This window comes from Piliocolobus tephrosceles, chromosome 7 (genome assembly GCF_002776525.5).
Source record: "Piliocolobus tephrosceles isolate RC106 chromosome 7, ASM277652v3, whole genome shotgun sequence".
Classification (NCBI taxonomy): domain Eukaryota; kingdom Metazoa; phylum Chordata; class Mammalia; order Primates; family Cercopithecidae; genus Piliocolobus; species Piliocolobus tephrosceles.
The window spans coordinates 15,947,770-15,968,365 of NC_045440.1; the positions used below are offsets into that span (position 1 = coordinate 15,947,770).

General features: G+C 39.0%; 1 protein-coding gene and 1 long non-coding RNA gene across 3 annotated transcripts in view; one reads left to right on the plus strand and one right to left on the minus strand.

Annotated features, from left to right (window-relative positions):
* The window catches only part of MTUS1 (microtubule associated scaffold protein 1), a 157,675-nt gene that overhangs the window by 111,407 nt on the left and 25,672 nt on the right, over positions 1-20,596 (minus strand). For both annotated transcript variants that reach the window (XM_023216621.1, XM_023216622.1), the window contains one exon: positions 1,682-3,926. In XM_023216621.1, the coding sequence (XP_023072389.1) occupies positions 1,682-3,772 (2,091 nt within the window). In that variant the 5' untranslated portion in view covers positions 3,773-3,926. Of the gene's footprint in view, positions 1-1,681; positions 3,927-20,596 lie in introns of those variants that run through there.
* Positions 2,938-12,472, plus strand: LOC116418858. The gene is made up of 2 exons (XR_004229027.1): positions 2,938-3,046; positions 12,199-12,472. It is a non-coding gene; the product is annotated as an uncharacterized LOC116418858 (long non-coding RNA).

The following is a 20,596-nucleotide window of genomic DNA, read 5'->3' on the forward strand; positions in this document are numbered from 1 at the left end:
AGATGTACTGGGATCCATTTCAACCTGATGATTCTGTCACCTTACTTCAATACCACATCGGGAGCCTGAAGAACAGGCTTTCAAGCTGCAGAGGGGCAATATAACCCTAAGACTAAATACACAAACCAGGAAAACTTTCAGTTTCGAAATTACACAATTACACAACCAATTTAAACTCAAGACAAATGTCATTTAAAGAAAAAAAAAAACTTTATGAGTTTTTGGTAGCTGGGGACTGACACACCAAAAAAAGTCTCCCATAAATCAAGAGAATAAACATCGTGTTTCTAAGTATATCTATAAACGCCAAACTAAGAAAGTTGATTAGAATTAAGAGCATGTTGTCATTTAATTTTGCAAAAAAAAAATAAAATTATAAATGAGTTTTCTAAGTTTGACTTCAAGATAACTTAAAAACTAAATCTGAGTTTTGAAACTATGGATGAACTTGTTTAGAAATCACTGTGGTGCACCCTTCTTCCAAACACAGAAGACTGGTTAAAGCCCAAACATGTCTGAACTGATGTTTTAGAGAATCAAGAATATCGTCAGTCTTTCCTAACCTTGTCTTCTAAAGGAACCTGACAATTCCCTGTGTGGCCCCTACGCACCCTGAAGACACACACCTAAGTCAGCCCTTCCGCACTTGCTATTCCATGTGCTTCATTCCTCTTGCCATGAGCCCTCCAAGCGACAGGCTGTCTGTGTCACACCTGCCTTTCTCCCCTGGCACCTACCGCCCTTCCTGACCCAGAGGACAGGCAGCCAAGGACAGCCTGTCTGAGCTGAAAATACAACTAAGTCCCCACTGCCAAAAACAGGGCCGAGGACACACACCCAATGGCCAACAGTGGCCTGTCAAATGTTTTTAAACCTCACAAAACCAATTTCTTCACACTGTTCTCAAAAATACATGCATGTTTAAAGGAAAATCACCTTTATACTGCATGTGGATTTTTTATTCTTTAAATAGAAGTCTCTAGGTGCTCCCCAAATATTTCAGACGGGTGCTGTGGAAAACATACTAGTTTTTCACTATACATGAGTAAAAGATATTTTATTTTATGTACCAGGAATTAATACATTAAGACTACAAGAGGCTTCACACATCCACGAGGTCCAATCCCTTCATCTTTGGGTCTCAAAAAATTACTTGCCCAAAATCATTATTAGCTGGTCAGAGGAAAAATCAAGAACACTCTTGCTCATACAAGAGGGCTCTACTTCCCGGAGCTGCCTCCTCCACAAGAGTCCAGGAGTTATTTTTGTGTTGACATGTTTACCAGCACTCCCAAGCCCTTTCTTAAATGTTGTCCCAAACATTTTAAAGTTGACAACCCAACTTTTTCAGAAAAATAAAAAATAACCTGATTGTATCAGGCATTTAAACTACTAATTATACTAAAATATGAAAGTAGCTTCATCTTTTCAGCACACTATTAAAAAGAACGGTGATACTTGATACAAAATACCGACATTGAGGATTTTCTTCCCCATATGCAGGTTTGTTATATTGAAACCTATTAATACCCTAATATGTACTGATAATGAATTAACAACTGAATGTACATCTGCCCACCTAGTTCTGCAATATTATTGACTAACAGATAACTAATTGCTAACACATCTCGGTTTTCTCCACAGTTCTCTGAAGCTTGCAAAAAAAGCATATATTACTTACCAAAAACAGAGAACCATATTCAAAAGTCTCATTCATCATCTCTTGTTTCAGCTCTTGTTTTTCCATACATGTCCCATTTTCTTTTTCACCCTTCTTCTCGGGGCTATTCCTATCAATGTTGGGAACGTATGTCATTTCCAAACATTCTGCACTTTCCATTTTAACAGGGAGTATGCCTTTGATCTTCTGAAGCAACGCAGAAACGGACCCGGTCTCGCATGCTGAGTTAGAAGAACTGGCTTTGTCAACATCTTCCTGATTCGATTTCATGGCAGATGTTGTTCTTGGAACCCTGTGAGAAGCATTTTTAGCATGAGTTGTAACATGCACAGCCTGGCTAGTAATGAGTTTATTAAACTGCTGCTTATGCGTCTTGTTAATTAGAATTTCTGCTTTTTTGCCTGCATTCAAGTCAGCTCTTGGTGTTCTGCTCAAGACTGTTGGCTGTCTTGAGGAAACCACTGATGAGGGTGATGAGGCACCGGTCAGCTGAGGTCGGGGTGTGACCTTAGATAAAGCAGCATCTTTGGACTGCAACACTGGTCTAGACATAACTTTTGCTTTGACATTCTTGAAGTTTGGTCTCGGGTAACTTATAATTTCAGTTTTTCTAACTTTGCAACCTATTGGGGTATTCGTTTTGGTTGTTGATTTTCCTAAACTAGGTTTACACAGGTTCACAGGTGCCTCCTTCGAGTTTGGTATGTTTTTAAGCCCTCGATTACTCTTCTCCACTTTCTTAGATTTCTCTGTTGCTTCAATCGGTGAAACAGAAAAGGTTACTTTTGTGGGTTCTAGGACTGGTGTTGACATGCATATCGTGTTGTCTGTGCTAATGACCACATCATTTGCATCCCAAGTCAGTCCAAATGACAAGCCCACCTTTTGTCCTGGCGGGCTACTTAGAATCAATTCTGAGGTACGATTTTGGGTTCCCAAATCCTTTCCTTTGGAGGCCATTTGTGTGTCTTCAGTCTGAGTGACTTTATGCTCTGGGTTCAGCACTTGGGCTTCGCTTTTATCAAAAGCTGGCACCATTAAAGGGCATTCATCATCAATAAGACAATGGGACACTGTCTCTCTCAGATTTTGGCCCATTTCCTTTTGCCTGTATGAGCTCTGTGAATGTGGTTCGCTATTGGATTCATCTTGGGATAAACAAAAGAACTTTTGTAATGCAGAACCATTGGGGACTTCCATGCCATCAGAAACTGGTGTTAGAGCTTGTGTCTCTTTTTCTCCAACTAGTCTTTGCTGTGATCCATCTGTGTACCCACTGGTGACCTTTCCTGAAGAACATGGACACCGATTTCCAATATCTGAAACAAAAACCTCACTTTGCATCACCACATCAGAAAATGCTGTGTAAGTCATGTCTGGGGCTTCTGATGGTGTGGCTTGAGGGTTTTCAAAGCTTTCTCTGTCGTAAGTAGTTTCTCTTGCATGCATCTTATCAGAATGGGAAGATGTCCAAGTGGAATAGGATAAAGATGTATTTCCACTTCTCCCACCAGTTGGTGGCAGGCTTCCAGTGGTATGGAAGGACTGACTCTTTCCGATGGCATGACGTGATATAAAGGTGCAGTTAACTTTATCCACTGTCATATCAAATGTCTGGTTTAGCTCCAAGGAAGCAGAGCAGCCTATACAGTTCAAATCGTCATTAGGCTTCCACACAAAAGGCAAAGATGGCTCAACACTCTGGCCCTGAACCGCTTCTAGGGAATGACAACTGTGTTGCAGATATTCAGGCTTCTCGGTACCTACAAGCGCAGGAGACTGACAAATGGAATCTTTATGCATATCTAACACCTGCTTACTAATGAAATCACTAGGAGACTTTTCATGATCAAATACTTCAACACCCTGAAGACTTAAAGAAATATTTTCACCAGTAACCACAGCAGGGTCAGTTTCATAATCAACCACCATGTCATCTGGGTTGGCAGAATTCCAATCCACACTGCTGGCTGGGGAGTTTTGTGTAGATGGTGATTTCGGGTTGTATGCATGTGTATTTCCGTCTTCATCACTGGTAAAGAAGGTTTGCAATTCATCTTCTATTTTACCATCTGAATTATCATCAGTCATCCTGAATAGTAACCTTAAACCTCTGCCATTTTATGTCTTCTTCAATTCCTTTTAAATGAGAGGGTGGGGAAAATGGTCTGTCTTCTAGGTTTTTCAGCACAGTTCAAAGTTTTTTAGTCTAAGATGCTCTGAAGATTAAATGGTTTGTTGTTCCCTGGAAAAAATAAAATGTTTAACTCAAGTAACTATTAGAAAAATTAACAGGCCACCCCTTAGTTTCAATCCCTGAGTGATTAGTTTCAACCACTTTATGTTCACATTTAGAACCCACAACTATTGACGTGGGTAACTGAGATATAATTACGCAATCTATCACCCCTTTTCAAGACACTTTTTACATGTGAGGGAATGGGGCAGAATGGAAGATGGGTCATTTCTCGTTAACCCTGTCCCTGACTTTATAACTGATATGCCTCTTCCCCACTCCTAGGGACTTGTCATAGAGAGAAGGAGCTAAATCCGGCAATAGTTTTTCCTTCTTCTTGGCTGACAGAGTGACAATTCACCCATATTTGCTTATGATGTCACTTCCCCTTCTTCTAAGGGCACCAGCTCTATTGGATCAACACTCCACCCTTATGACTGCATTTAACCTAAATCATCTCCTTAAAGGCTCTGTCCCAAAATATGACTGTTGTCCCAGGATGATTAGTAATCATGTCCCTTTCATTCTCAGAAGGGCCCCCTATTATTTCCACGCAGAGTGATTATTAGACAGACCATGAAAGCCCAGCAAATGGGCTGAAGATCAATCGAGAACTCACGTTTCTCCTTTGTTTTTATTCCTATCTTAAACATACGCCATTTCCAAATTGAAGGGAAAAAAAAAAGCTGTTGATTCTTAAAGGCTAAAGTGGTACCCTGGTGGAAGTCCCTGGAAATGTGAGAGAGTTACCATATGTTATGGACGAAACTGTTCCCGCCCCCTCTCCAATTCATATGTGAAGCCCAACCCCCTCCTTATGTTAACCATGTTGGAGACAGAGCCTTTAAGGGGTGATTAAGGTTAAATGCAGTCGTAAGGGTGGAGTGCTGATCCGATAGAGCTGGTGCCCTTAGAAGAAGGGGAAGTGACACCAGAATGCGCTCCCACCTTTGATTCATCCCCTCTCTCTACAAAATTAGGGTACACTGAGAAGAGGAGGAGAGCTCTCACCAGAAACCAAACCCTGAAAAGAACCTTAATCTTGAACTTTCCAGCCTCCAGAACTGTGAGAAAACAAGTTTTTGTTGCTTAAGCCATCCAGTGTATGATAATTTGTTACGGTGGCCAAAGAAGACTTAAGTACCACATGACTCAGCAATTCTACTCCTAAGAATCTACTGAAGAAAATGAAAACACGTCAACACGGGAACTTGCACACAAACATGCATGATTCTTAATAGAAGCACTATTCAGGCCAGGTGCGGTGGCTCAAGCCTGTAATCCCAGCACTTTGGGAGGCCAAGGCAGGCGGATCACCTGAGGTCAGGAGTTCGAAACCAGCCTCAATATGGAGAAACCCCGTCTCTACTAAAAACACAAAATTAGCCGGGCATGGTGGTGCGTGCCTGTAATCCCAGCTACTCAGGAGGGTGAGGCAGGAGAATTGCTTGAACCTGGGAGGCAGAACACAGCTGTGGTGAGCCGAGATTGTGCCACTGCACTCCAGCCTGGAGGACAAGAGCGAAACTCCGTCTCAAAAAAAAAAAAACAAAAAACAAAAAAAAGAAGCACTATTGCTAATGCTCATAAAGTAGAAACCCACATGTTCATCAACTGAAGAGCAGAAAGCAAAATGTGTTGTTATGCATTCAACAAAATATTCTTCAGCAATAGAAAGGAATGCAATATTGACACATGGTACAATGTGGATATAATATTACACTTGAAAATGTTGTATCAAATGAAAGAAGTCAGTCATAAAGGTCTACATACTGTACAACACTATTTACATGAAACGTCCAGAACAGGCAAACCTAAAGTGGCTGCTAATTGGGATGATGTTTCTTTTGCGAGTATGTTCTAAAACTATATAATGATGATGGTTGCACAATGTTATATACTGAAAACTACTGAATTGTACACTTCAAAATGAAACTTTCAAAAACACCCATGAAAGCATTCAAATCTAAAACTTTTTGCTTTTTTGAGATGGAGTCTCACTCTGTCACCCAGGCTGGAGGGCAGTGGTGCAATCTCGGCTCACTGAAACCTCCATCTCCTGGTTTCACGCAATTCTCCTGCCTCAGTCACCTGAGTAGCAGGGACTACAGGTGTACACCATCACGTGTGGCTGAGTTTTGTATTTTTAGTAGAGATGGGGTTTCACCACGCTGGTCTCGAACTCCTGACCTCAGGTGATCTGCCCACCTCGGCCTCCCAAAGCAATGGGATTACAGGCGTGAGCCACCATGCCCAGCCACTTTTGGGAAATAAATTTTATTATGCTTTTGGTCAAACTGCAGTGCCTAAGAAAGGTCCAAATGTTCAAGCTAGGACTACAAACAGGTCATTCGGAATCCTACAATGAGGGCTGCGTGATTCATATACTGATGGAAAGTGTAAATTTGTTAACTCTTTTTACTACTGCGAACAGATACACACACACTTGAACTGATTTTCCAATCCTAGTATTCAACGTCAATCCGATGTCACAGTACTGTTGTAAAGAAAAAAAAAATATCCATGAGGGAGCGAAAAAATGCCACTCCGTGTGTCAATTCAAATTGCTGAATGAAGAGTAGGTCTCATTTTTCTACCTTGCAACGTTGTCTCTGTATTCAAACTTCAGTGGCCTGAATAAACCCAGAAAAGGAACTATGTTAAAACTGAAACGATCAGTTTTCTTCGCTAACAGGGTTCTGTGTGTTTCTGGCCAAGCATCCTGATACCAGCCTTTAATGGAATAAAGAAAGGCTGCAATGTTGATTTCAACAGCATGTGCACACACACACATCCAAAAGGCGATTTTGAATCCAAAAATGAGGGCTGCATGATTTATATGCTAATGGAAAGTGTAAATTTGTGAACTCTTTCTACCATATAACTCCGTGGTGAAATCACTGAATGGTTTATTGGCAAGAGCCTCAATAAAAGCTTTTATGAAACATAAATTAACATTTTTAATCCTCCAGTATAAAATACATCCAAGCTAAATGTTGAAATCAAGAAATATATTTATTCATTTTTAGGCTTACATGCATGGGATATATTTTCCAAAAGCACTTAAATATGCTACACCTTTCTGCTTCCCTAACAGCTAATACTCAGTTTTAACAGATTGCGGCAGAAGCAAATATATGTAAAGTGCACTGCAAACACGCACTTAGCACAGATCATAGGAACTGTCTTTGTAAATAATTATTAGCTTCAATTAACGTAATTTTTATTACCCAAGTTCCCTCTTCTGAAGTACATAAAAGATGATTTTTAAACTTCATATAAATTGAATAAAGGGCTCATATGTCGAAGTTATTTTTTATTTATTTATTTTGAGACGGAGTCTGGCACTGTCGCCCGGGCTGGAGTGCAGTGGTGCGATCTCGACTCACTGCAACGTCCACCTCCCGGGTTCAAGTGATTCTCCTGCCTCAGCCTCCCGAGTAGCTGGGATTACAGGCAGCCGCCACGATGCCCAGCTAATCTTTTGTATTTTTAGTAGAGACGGGGTTTCACCGTGTTAGCCAGGATGGTCTCGAACTCCTGACCTCGTGATATGCCCGCCACAGCCTCCCAAAGTGCTGGGATTTACAGGCGTCAGCCACCATGCCCTGACCCAAAGTTATTTTATAAATACGTATATAAGAGGATAAATAACTGTATCACTAGTCCTATGTTTGTTTTTACCAGTTGTCTTTTTTTTTTATTTTTCTTTCTTTTGAGACAAGGTCTCACCTTTGTCACCCAAGCTGCAGTGCAGTGATATGACTACAGCTTACTGCAGCCTCAACCTCCTAAGCTCAAGTGATCTTCCCACCTCAGCCTTCCCAGTAGCTGTGACTATAGGTATGTGCCAGCATGCCCAGCTAATTTTTCTAAAAAACCTTTTGTAGAAAAGAGGTCCAGCTTTTCTCATTTATAAATAATCTTCACAATCTTTGACATCTGATCATTTGCCAAATTGCTATATTTAAAAAGGGGGCAGAATTCTCTATAATGCGCATGTTACTATATATGTATATTATATATATGTTATCTTTATATATTTATATATAAATATATAATATAAAGTATATATATTATATACTGAGTTTTACTTTTAAGACTCATATACTGTGGTCAGCATTGCCTCCAAGGCATTTTCCCATGTCATTATAGTATAAAAACATCGCTAATGGTTGTGAAACGCCACTAAAGGTTAAATAGATTTACAAGCTAGTGGTTTACAAGAGTAATAGAAAAATAAAGAAGCCATCAACCATTCAACTTTCACATAACTTTTTAGTACACTTGGGTTTATGATTTTTTTTAATTCACAGAAAGAGGGTGGGTGTGGTGGCTCATGCCTGTAATCTCAGCACTTCCGGAGGCCAAGGCAGGAGCAACATTTGAGCCCAGGAGTTCAAGACTAGCCTGGGCAACACAGCAGGACCTTACCTCTACACATTTTTTTTTTTAATTAGTAGGGTGTGGTGGTGCACACCTGTAGTCCCAGCTGCTCAGAAGGCTAGGGAGAAAGGATCAGTTGGGCCCAGTAGTACCACCACACTTCAGGCTAGGTGACACAGACCCTATCACTATTAAAACAAAATAAAACAAATTTCAAATTGGTGAGCAAAGAGACTAAAAAACCCAAAAACATGTGTTCATAAATACTTAAGGAGTGTTTTAATATAAAATAAATTTACGGACATCTCTTCTACTTTGTAGACAAGAGTAAAAAATTAGTGGTACAGAGATTTGGATATCAAAAAGATTCTGTACTTAAGGTCATCAGTTCCAGGAAGCTGGAAGATCAACCTCACCATTCACGAAAAGAAAACAGCGGCTTTAAGTCACCAACACCACCATGAAGACAAAGCCACGGACAGAAAAGGGGTGACCAGCCTTAGCTCAGGAGTTTGTCAAAAGAGTTAAAAGTTGGCCATTTTGTTTTACCGCCTATTTTACTTCTCCCCAACTTTAAGAATGGGTCCTAACCTTCCACCACTTGCTAGACACGTATATTCTTCGACTTAATCTCACCTGACTCACAAGCAAAGTCTTCATATTCCTATAGTTGCTATTTGTAAAGCCTTCAAAGTTACCATCTTAGAAATATTTTTATTAAACCAGATGCAGAAAGTTAAAAAATAAAAAGAGAGTGTGCGCTAGAGGAGGAAAAAAAAAAAAAAAAAAAAAACTTGAAACATGCCATCCTCACCCAAAGGGATAATTTCTCAAGTTCTCTCTTGGTAGCACTACCTACCAGAACAAAGGTATAACACTTGTGTAACACTCCAGAACAAAGCAGAATGATCAAGTTTCCTTTCTAAGAGAATCATATGAGAAAATAAGGCGATCTTTTTCAGAGAGTATTTTGGACCACAGAGAACAAATTCCCCACTTTTTAAGATTTGGGAATGTAACAGAGCAGCTCCTCTTAAACGGTTACCAAAATATCTATTTCCCTAAGGATTTATAAGGTTAAAAATTGGTAAACATGTGCTGAAAGAAATGGTCAAAAAACTACTAGTACAAGCCTTGAGGAAAAATTCCAATGCCTTTGGGAAAAAAAGTTTCTGAATCTACTTTCTAAATCTTAGCTTAAAAGTGATTGTTTATTCCCCAAAGATAAAAAATCTCATTATTTCCTCATGTGAAGAGACACACCTGAAGAACTGAATCATTATATTAATTACAATTATTATCATATAATAGAATTCATTATCATTACCCTATTAATGCTAGAAGAAATTTTAGAGATCCAATTCAAACTTCATTTTACAAATGAGGAAACCTCTGAGAAATAAACTGCATGACGTGGCCAAATCAGCTGTCAACAGCAGATGATACAACAGTTGTGTGCCTTATTTCACCACCTGAACTAGAAACTCACTAGAGGCTTATAGAAGAGTAGATGTCTTCTATACCTTCCTGTTACCCACAGTGTCTAGCTGAATAATTTGGACTTAATATAGTTAACCTTGTAACACCATATTATAATTATAAAATCAAGAATGTTTCCAAAAGTAAAACATAAAAGCTGGCTTCATAACTTTATAACCACACAGAACGTAATTTTACTCCTTATTTATGTCAATATACGGCATGCCAGTCCTTTAAGACGTCAACACAAATACAGTTATAATTTACAGCTTCCAGATCATAAAGTAATTATCAATCTTCTTAAAAGTTTTTAAGAACTCACAAATCACAACAGGAGTTTACTTCTGTAGGCTTTAAAACTCAAAATATTACCTGATCTTCAACCTCCCTTAAATGAAGAAAGATGACATTGGAACAACATCTAAGCTATCATTTTATCTCATTAAAAAGTAAGCAGTTGAGGCCGTGTGCAGTGGCTCAGGCCTGTAATATCAACACTTTGGGAGGCCGAGGTGGGCGGATCACTTGAGGCCAGGAGTTTGAGACCAGCCTGGCAAACATGGTAAAAACCCTGTCTCTACCAAAAATACAAAAATTAGCCAGGTGTGGTGGCAGGTGCCTGTAATCCCAGCTACTCAGGAGGCCGAGGCACAAGAATCACTGGAACTCAGGAGTCGGAGGCTGCAGTGAGCCGAGATCACGCCACTGTACTCCAGCCTGGGTGACAGAGCGAGACTTCGTCTCAAAAACAAAACATAACAAAAACAAAAATTAAGCAGCTGAACAAAATGCCATCAGCAGCATGTATTATAAAAAATATATTCATAAGTCTCCACGTCCTGTTAAAACCATTCAAGGTAGCTAACAGTTCTACTCTAAGCCTCAACTTACTACTATTTTTCATAATTCAAGCTTACATTCTTAAATTTGCTCTTGCAGCCTACCTTTCATCAAACTCAATAACCACCTCAAGCGCTAGGTTTAACGGAGCATGTCTACCACCTAGGAACCAAGCAGCGGAGTACCTGATGGTCACTTTCCTAAAAGCATAATGATTTCCCATGAAGTTGTTTAAATAAACAGCAGGAAACTAGAGTTGATTTAATGCATTTCAAAACAGAAGACTGTGAAGTAACACAAGTTATACCTTAAATAATTTAGAAAACAAGTATAAATTTGAAATTACATCCTTTTATTCTGAAACAGTAGTTCTCTGACTTTAATGTGCCTACATTAATGGCTGGTCAACTGACTGATTCAGAAGGCAAGGATGGGGCCTGAGATTCTGCATTTCTATCCTTCTCCCTGGTGATACCGATCCTTTTGGTCCATGGGCCACCTCGGATTAACAAAGATGTGGTAAAGAGCTTTGAGAAATACCTGTCCAGCTGACCAGATCAATAACAACAGTGGCTGTCAGGGCTGGCTGCTTTCACATCCAATGGTACCTTTTTTTTTTTTTTTTTTTTTTTTTTTTGAGATGAAGTCTTGCTCTGTTGCCCAGGCTGGAGTGCAATGGCGCAACCTTGGCTCACTGCAACTTCCACTTCCCATGTTCAATTCTCTGCCTCAGCCTCCTGAGTAGCTGGGATTACAGGCACCCACCACCACACCCAGCTAATTTTTTGTGTTTTTAGTAGAGGCAAGGTTTCACCATCTTGACCAGGCTGGTCTTGAACTCCTGACCTTGCGATACACATACTTCGGCCTTCCAAAGTGCTGGGATTACAGGTGTGAGCCACCACGCTCGGCCAGTTACATTTCTTAAAGTAGATACAGACTTTCCCTACATTAGGACTCTTAATTTACGCTTTTGAATGCTCCTCTCAAGACAGCTCATATTTTGCATCTAGAAGATAACTGGAAATGTTGCTTCCATACCACTTTGGCTTATTCCTTCCATGTGGAAGGAACTTAATTTGTGTAACACTCCTGACTTTTGACTAACTTCATCCAGGAGAAGTGAAGTGACTTAGTGGATTTTTGTAAATTTATTAAGAATTAGTTATACCTGATATAAATGATGAATTGATGGGTGCTGATGAGTTGATGGGTGCAGCACACCAACATGGCACATATATACATATGTAACAAACCTGCACGTTATGCACATGTACCCTAGAACTTAAAGTATAATAAAAAAAAAAAAAAAAAAAAAAGAATTAGCTGCAGAAACTCAGAATGGCCCAACCTCTTTTTTTTCTCTTGGGAATGAGCTGCCCACCAGGGCCAGGACAAGGGTGCAGTGAGGGAGATACTCGCTGGTGGCACTGATTTTAGACGACACGATTAACAGCACCCTACCCAGCCATCCTGGAGCCCAAGGCAAAGGGAAACACTAGTAACTGCAGCTGGCTGGTTACCTAACTCATCTCCTTTCTAGCACACAGATAATATGGTTCTATGTGTTTTGCAGGTAATGCTGTGTATTCCAGCCAGTAGAATGTGAGTGGACATCATATGTACCACCTGTGAGCCTGGACCATAGAACTCACACATAATCCTTCATGCTCTTTCTTATGTGACTACACAGATGAACAAAGCAAGCCAAGTGTGGAAACACTTTCAAGATGGAACCACAGGACGGAACAAGCCTGGATCCCGGAACCCCTCCTTGGAGGATTAGTGACCACATATCATAAATACCCATCCAGATCTCAGCGAGCAAGAAATAAATTATTGTATGTGAAGCTGACTGTTTTAAAGGATTTTTTGAGGGGGAAAGAAGCGTGATGATAGATACATTCTCAAATACTATAACTACTTTGAAAGAAGCGAATAGTTAACAACTATGTCATTTTAGTCAACTTTTCATCAAAACAAAGATGTTACAGGCCTGCACTTACTTAATATGAAAACACCATATGATCTACAAATCCTTGGGGATACGGAGAATCAGGGTAGCTGATGACATCTGACCTATCCTCTTACTCACTGATACTGTTCAGAAATCCAAGCTAATAGGTTCTAAAACAGCCAGGGAAAATGGTAATTTCTATGCACTTGCATTTTTATGACAGAAAACTGCAAAAAAAAAAAAAAAAAAGCAGTAATTTCTCTGTACCTGCAGTTTTATGAAAGAAAACCTATTAAATAATAGTTTATAATAACGCATCCCCTACACACTGAACAATTTCCCTGTTCCTGTTTCATCTTTAAATATTCCCCAGGTCTGCTTCTTTCAAGATGTCTTCACACGTTAATCTAGTCCAAGGGCTGGCAAGCCATTTCTGAAAAAGGCCAATATAAAATATCTTGGGCTTTATGGGACGTGTAGTCTGTGCTGCATTTATGCAAGTGTGCTGTTGTAGAATCAAAGATGCCACAGATGATACGGAAATGAACAAGCGCAACTGCATCCCAGGAAAATGATTTACAAAAAACAGGCAGAGGGCCAGATTTGGCCACAGATATAGCCGGCTGATCCCTGAACTAGTCTACGCCCTAATCCAGAGGTCTCCAACCTTTTTGGCACCAGGGACTGGTTTCATGGGAGACAATTTTTCTGCGGATCGGGGGAGGGGGATGATTCAAGCATATTAAATTTACTGTACACTTTATTTCTATCATTATTACATTGCAACATATAATCAAATAATTATACAATTCATCATAATGTAGAATCAGTGGGAGCCCTGAGTTTGTTTTCCTGTAGACAGTCCCATCTGGGGGTGACGGGAGACAGTGACAGATCATTAAGCATTAGATTCTCGTAAGTAGCTCGCAACCTAGACACCTTGCATGCACAGTTCACAATAGGGTTTATACTCCCAGAAGAATCTGATGCTGCCGCTAATGTAACAGGAGGTGGAGCTCAGGCGGTAACGCAAGCAATGGGGAGTGGCTGTGAACACTGATGAAGCTTTGCCTTCTCGCCTGCTGCCTACCTCCTGCTGTGTGGCCCAGTTCCTAACAGGCCATGGCCCAGGAACTGGGGAAGCCAGCCATAAAGAAGGAAAACCAGCTGTCATTGGCCAGGTGGAGTGGCTCACGGCTGTAATCCCAGCACTTCGGGAAACCGAGGCAGGCAGATCGCCTGAGGTCAGGAGTTTGAGACCAGCCTGGCGAAACCCTGTCTCTACAAAATACACAAAAATTAGCCGGGTGTGGCGGCGTGCACCTGTAATCCCAGCTACTAGGGCAGCTGCGGCAGAACAATCGTTTGAACCCGGGAGGCACAAGTTGCAGTGAGCTGATATTATGCCACTGCACTCTAGCCTGGGCCACAGAGCAAGACTCTGTCTCAAAAAAAAAAAAAAAAAGACTAGCTGTCATGTATACTTCACCATCACTAAAATACAGACACACACACATGCACAGATATATATACATACATATATACACACACACACACACACACAATTCTTTTGGTTTTATTTCTTGGCTCTTTCAGAGACAGGTCAACTCAATTTAAGGACAGTATACTCTCAATTTTCTGGTAAAGTCCTTTACTACATCTCTTCATAAAAATACCCACTCACAAAATCAGATATCATAGGGCTTCTAAATTACCTAACGACAAACAGAAATAGCACCAAATATTGGTTCTTAATTTTCACAAATCCTCTCATTATCATTTAAGTTATCATTTATGATATGAAATTATATACTTTATATACTATAAATTATATACTACAAATTAAGAGATCTTTATGTTAGCATTAGTTTACCTTTGTTAAAAAAAAAAAAGAGGACTAATTGTGACTTTAGAGGCATCTTAAGACTAATTGACACTGGGTGCTGATTTAGTGAATTTTTGTCACCAAGTTCAAGTTCATTACAGCTATCAAAGATCATAAAACTGAAAGCATACAGTATCAGCAGAAACAAGTCTTATCTGTATCCATGCAATTTTAAAGAGAAGAACAGAAACTTGGCAACCAATGGGTAATTAAATGTCTGCAGAGCATCACATGAGTACACCCAGTACACAAGTAATCATCATCCTTGATTAGAATGAGAAAATGTTTAATTCCCACTCATCCCAAAGGTCACACACAAGTCTCATTCCTCCATGAGATCTCCTCCTACTCAACACGGCTATCTTTTTACAAGTCTAATATGCATACCTCTCTCAGCACTTGAATGGAATAACTGTTGCAGCATTTGGGAGTCATTTTTCTTTTAGACATTTGCAGATCTTATCTCAAGGTAACTAACAGCCCAGAGTTAAGTATTTGTGAGGCAATCTATATGAACTCTGAACTTACCTTGGTGGCTTATATAAAATATGTAGAATGCACAGCAAGAGCCTTTGTAAGAAAGTATTATACTGGTTTTCTGGGGGTTTGTTGTCGTTTGGTCTGAGAATGTACTGCTAACCTCTCTTTTGTAAGAGAGAACTGATTTTGATACATATTTTAAAATATGATGGTGCAGAACTACTGGATGTTAAAATTTTATTTTGTTTTGGTAGGCAGATTGAATTGAGAATCGTATTATCAGTGTATCTGAGAATTATATGACCAGCATATTTTAAAATATGGTATCTATTGTAATCATATTTTAAAGTATGATAGTGTAGAGCTAATGGATGCTAAAATTTTATTTTCTTGTTTTAGTAGGTAGACTGAATTGAGAATCATATGATCAGTATATCTGAGAATTAGATGACCAGTATATAGTAAGACTGGACACAACCATTTGCCATCTTTTCCTGTTATCATCACATAGTGTGGGTGGGGAGAGTGAACGGAAATCACTCCAGAATAATGATAAACGGTTTTTAAGACTCTGTATTGAATACATTCCAGCTGATAATGACTTTTCTGTTTTCACTTTGGTGGTATCAGCCTCAGAGTAAAAGAAAAATGTGTTTATAAAAAAGTTTCATAAATCTTTTAGTTATAAACAACAAAGTTTTATATGAATATGTGATTTCATTTCTAGACTGTTGATAATAAGGAATTTGGGGCCAATTTTGATATATGAATGTATTGTTTTTACATGCGGTGATTAAAGCTCTCCATCAGCAGTTAAAAAAAAAAAAAAAAAGTGAAAGGTGGTGAAAGGGGCTGGGTACAGTGGCTCACGGCTGTAATCCCAAAACATCAGGAGTCCAAGGCAGGAGCAATGCTTGAGGCCTGGAGTTCGAGACCAGCCTGGGCAACACAGCAAGACCCCCCCATCTCTAAAAAAAAAAAAAAATCAGCCAGGCATGGTGGTGCACACCTATGGTCCCAGCTACTCTGAAAGCTGAGGGCAGAAGGACTGCCTGAACCCAGGAGTTCGAGGTTGGGGTGAGCCATGACCAAGCCACTGCACTCCAGCCTGGGTGACAGAGCAAGACCCTGTCTCTTAAAAGGAAAAAAAAAAAAGGTGTGAAAGAGACTGAAGTGCAGTAAGATGCTCCAGGTTTGGGGGTTGGCGAACATGAAGATAAAAAGGCAACAGTTTGGTCAGCTCAAGAGTTTGGCTTCTACTCTGAGGCAATGTGAGTCTGCCAAAGAAGTTATGATGGAGACAGATGCCTCAAACTGGCTGAAGGTGGAAGACGTCCTAGTGAGGAGAGACTGGACGCACGAAACTGCTAGGGCAGATGTGAACTCCTGGCAGTGGCAGCAAGAGGCAAGGGAGACGACAAGCCACACATGCTTAAAAGGCCACTACTGTGTCCTCTGCACTGAGCAGCAGAGATGCTGGCACACAATATGTGCCCAATACAAGTCTGTTGAATTAAACATTATTTTAAAAGACTACTTTACTGTCATTAATATTTAAAGAAGGAAGCCACAGCAGATAGTATCAGAGAGCTGTATAAATAATCTATCACATTCTAGAGAGATACACAAAGGATTTACGCTTTGAGTATAAACTAGGAGAGTTTTAGAATGTTCTCTCTTCTCTTTCTTCAAATAAACTAATTTGTGAACTCAGGATATTAATTCTGGATGTTCTAGGGTCTCAAAGGTCTTTTATTCAATCCAAACCAAATAAAAGAGAGGTTCAAAGAATGAATAAGAGATCTGGGTTAAAATGAATAATTTATTAAGCATAGAGACAGATACTAGTTTCATTATCTAAGGAAAAGTAATTTACTTCTTTCTAAAACACACACATTTAAGACTTTTTAAAAGAAAATCATATACCACAAAGAAAGCTATGAGAGAAACTCTGTTTATGCCATGGTAAAAAAAATAAAAATAAAAATGACCTCAACGAACATATATCACCCCCTTTCCCCACGCACCCTCAAAGCCACATGAGGTTTGTATTTAAAACATCTTTAAGAGCCTTTTGCAGTAATTAGAATATTTTTTATAGAAATAGTCAAACATTACCAAGTGTCTTATAAGCAGATAGAATTCCCCTACCTCCCCCCTACCTCCAAAACAAAAAACAAACAAACAAAAAAAAACCATTACAAGACCACCAGCAGAGAAGAGAGAGTCCTGGTGGGCAGATGGCATTCCACAGTCCTCTAAAACTGCTATCAAACACACCAGAAAAAAGAACCATCCAAAAAGATCATTTTTACACCAATAAATAAAGATTAAACAACTAATGGTATTTTGTTTACACTTCTGGAGTAGAGTTTTCAGGGGTTTTTTGTTTTTGTTTTTTTTAATATGTTTACAATTTACATGGGCATTGGAGTGGAAAACTGACTTACTCTGTCAACAGCACAGTACAGTCAGTTTGTCTTAGATAATTCACACTATGCAATTAAAAAGGCTTTGCATGAGGAAGCCCCTAGTTGATGAGGACAAGGACAGCACCCCTGAAGGAGAAGCTCCCAGCAAAGCCTGCAGGAAGTATAAAGATTCAAGACAAAGTCAATTAACTGACCTACTGAGGTTCAAGAATTCTGATTCCTCTAGTTCATTCCAAAAAATGCTTTCATTCCAATTTTTTTTTTTCTCTCAACAACTTCCTAAAACCTCCAAGCCAGCATGTGGAAGACCCCACACATTCACAAACTCTTAAAACTGCATTTCTGAAGGCTTAGTCAGTAATCTTAATAAGGAAAATGGTTTAACATTTTCAGGGCATCCTATATTCTTTAAACATACCATAAAAGCAGCAGAAATAACGAAGTTGTGCTTCCCTCAATCCTCATTTCCTGTTGCGAAGACGACAGGAAAGCCAAATTGCCAAGTTTAAAATGCTCAGATCATTTTCAATCATAAGCATTCAAGTAGTTTCAGTTTTCTTCTCTCTCTCAGCAGACCCACTGCCACACTCTTTGCTTATATCCACAGACACACAGACACACACACACACACATACACACACACACATACACACAGACATACACACACACAGACACACACACACGGGGGGAAGCACTACAATCAGAATCATAATGCAAAGGTGACAAATAAGCAAGGTTCTAGACACTTCAGATGGCATATAAGTATGTAATACATAATAATTTCCTGCCGCACTCCATACAATTGTTGGCGTAACCATAAAATAACCATAGTCAGGTGTAATAATATACAACATTTTTACATGTTGCTTAATTAGAGTGTTTGTACTGGATACTTAAACCCAAACTAGAGCACTACATTTGACTATTATCCTTTCCAAAAAGTGCATAAGGGTGTACTCACTTTTCTGCATAATAATCTTTGCATTTTCAAATATTCTAGAATTTAGCCTGAAGTAGGGGTAACCCAGTAAAGTATGATAAATACCACAAACAAAATATAAGCAGGTGGAAAGCATCTAAGATTTAAAGAGGAGCTTTAAAAAAAAAAAATCACTTTTGAAACTTGAGTGGTTTTAATCTAAATGCCCCAAATCAACCATACCAAGCTAACTTACCTATAGTCCTCAGAATATCAGAACCAACTGCTATAAACGTAAGTGACGTCTTACTCAAGTTAGCTGTCCAAACAAAAATTGTTAATGCCTTTTGTTGCACCTAATGTCTTTTTCATGGAGCAATGCAGAAACTACAACCAGACTAAAGGAAATCCAAACACCAGACCATACAACGAATGCTCTCTGGGGACTATGATTATTCAAAGACCAGCTCAGCCTGGCAGCAGTAATAGGGCTGAGTGTAATGACTTTTTTTTTTTCTTCCAAACTGAAGAATTTTCCTTGGACTCTCTGCCAATGAAACATCACAGACTTTTCTGAGGCTTTATAGGCAGAAAACTTGTACGCGGATGTTTCTTGGTTATACTATACCCATCACTTACAGTAAAACTAAAAACAAACAAAAAACACAAGCTCTTCAAGCAATTTTCAGACCATGTCTGAAAACAGAAGGGACTTTTGCCTGTCAGATTAAATCAGCATTCACTGTGGCTGGGTGACTGCTTCTGGATTAAAGAAACTGGAATATTCCAGGGATTTGGATAATGCAAAAGAAAAAAAGTTCTAAAGGTAAGTTGTTAAGTATGCATCTATAACATTACTGGAACTTAGATTTAAGGAAAAACCTTCATTAACCTGGCTACAATTTTACTTCTCATTTCCTTGACTAATTACCTATACCAATAAATTCTTAGTAGTGTCATATCCTTTAAACTTAGGAAGTTCAGACTGCTAAAAAATTCTCGTTAATAATAAATAAAATAATGTGCATAAGGAAAAGTTTCTGAAAGATACATATCATCTCATCAGCCGTGGTTCACCATCTCAGGTCAGTGATGAGGAATCGGAGGCAGGGGCATCTTCTGCATTGTAAGTTTGCTTTATACATTTATATAATGATTTAAATATTTATAATTAGTTTTGGAATTTTATTCAAATATGAAAACATTAAAATATATTTATGCTCCAATGGAATCAAATACATGCTTTATGGATTGAACTTTTCAAATCAATATTCCTTTCACAGACACTGCAATTAAAAGATCTGGAAATCTTTTATTCAGAATCTTGGGCCAGCATATCTGCTCTCAGCAATGTGAATAACTAGTGTCATCAAAGCTGTTACTTTACAAAATAGTCAGTGTAGTCCCTAAATAAATGTCTTTCAAATTCCAACAACAGATTGTCTAAATCAGACACCTGAAATGCATGCCAAGAAGTCTTGCAAGCAGGCAGTCTACACATGAAAACAAACCCTACAATAGATTGGCGTGAAATTAAATACAACTCTTACAACAAAGACAATTTTACTATTTTCCTATAAACAGGGTCCACTTGTGGAAAAGGGATTGACTCACATGGATAATTCATCTTCCAGTGTTTAGAGTGATTGAGTTCATTTAACCCAATCTACTAGATCTATATGTGAGAAAACTGAGGTCTAGAGAAAAGAAGTTACGATTTCTAGTGGCGTCCACTGCATAATTCTAGGAGTCACCATTCACACCACAGTCTATGGACAGAAACTTCACTGGTCCATTTAAAGATGACTGCCATGGTGCCCCTAGAACTGTGCAGGGTAGCGGCCTGGATGACTTTTAAGATCACACAATTATTTAGAGGCAGAATCAGGATCAGAATTATCTCCCATCTCTCCTTTACTTTACCATCATCTTGCCTCATAAATGTATGAAAGAAAGCAAAACACAAGTGCATTTAGAATAAAACTGTAATTTTTATCCTTTTTAAAACCTGTGCATTTAGCCACCTTAGGTGAAATGGCATCAATACCACAGACTAATCCTGCCTTCAGAACATCATATTAAAAGGAATGCCTATAGAAATGAGACACACATGTACAAAACAAAATAACTGAAACATTTAAAGATGTCCTACACCAATACACTATATTAAATACTTTGTGTCCCAAAGCTACAGGTGAAAACAAGAATAAATATTTCACTTGTATTATCCAAACTTGAATCCCTATTGTTTTCAATATCCCTACTGACTGTACCACAGAGGATATAAATAAAGAGATTCAT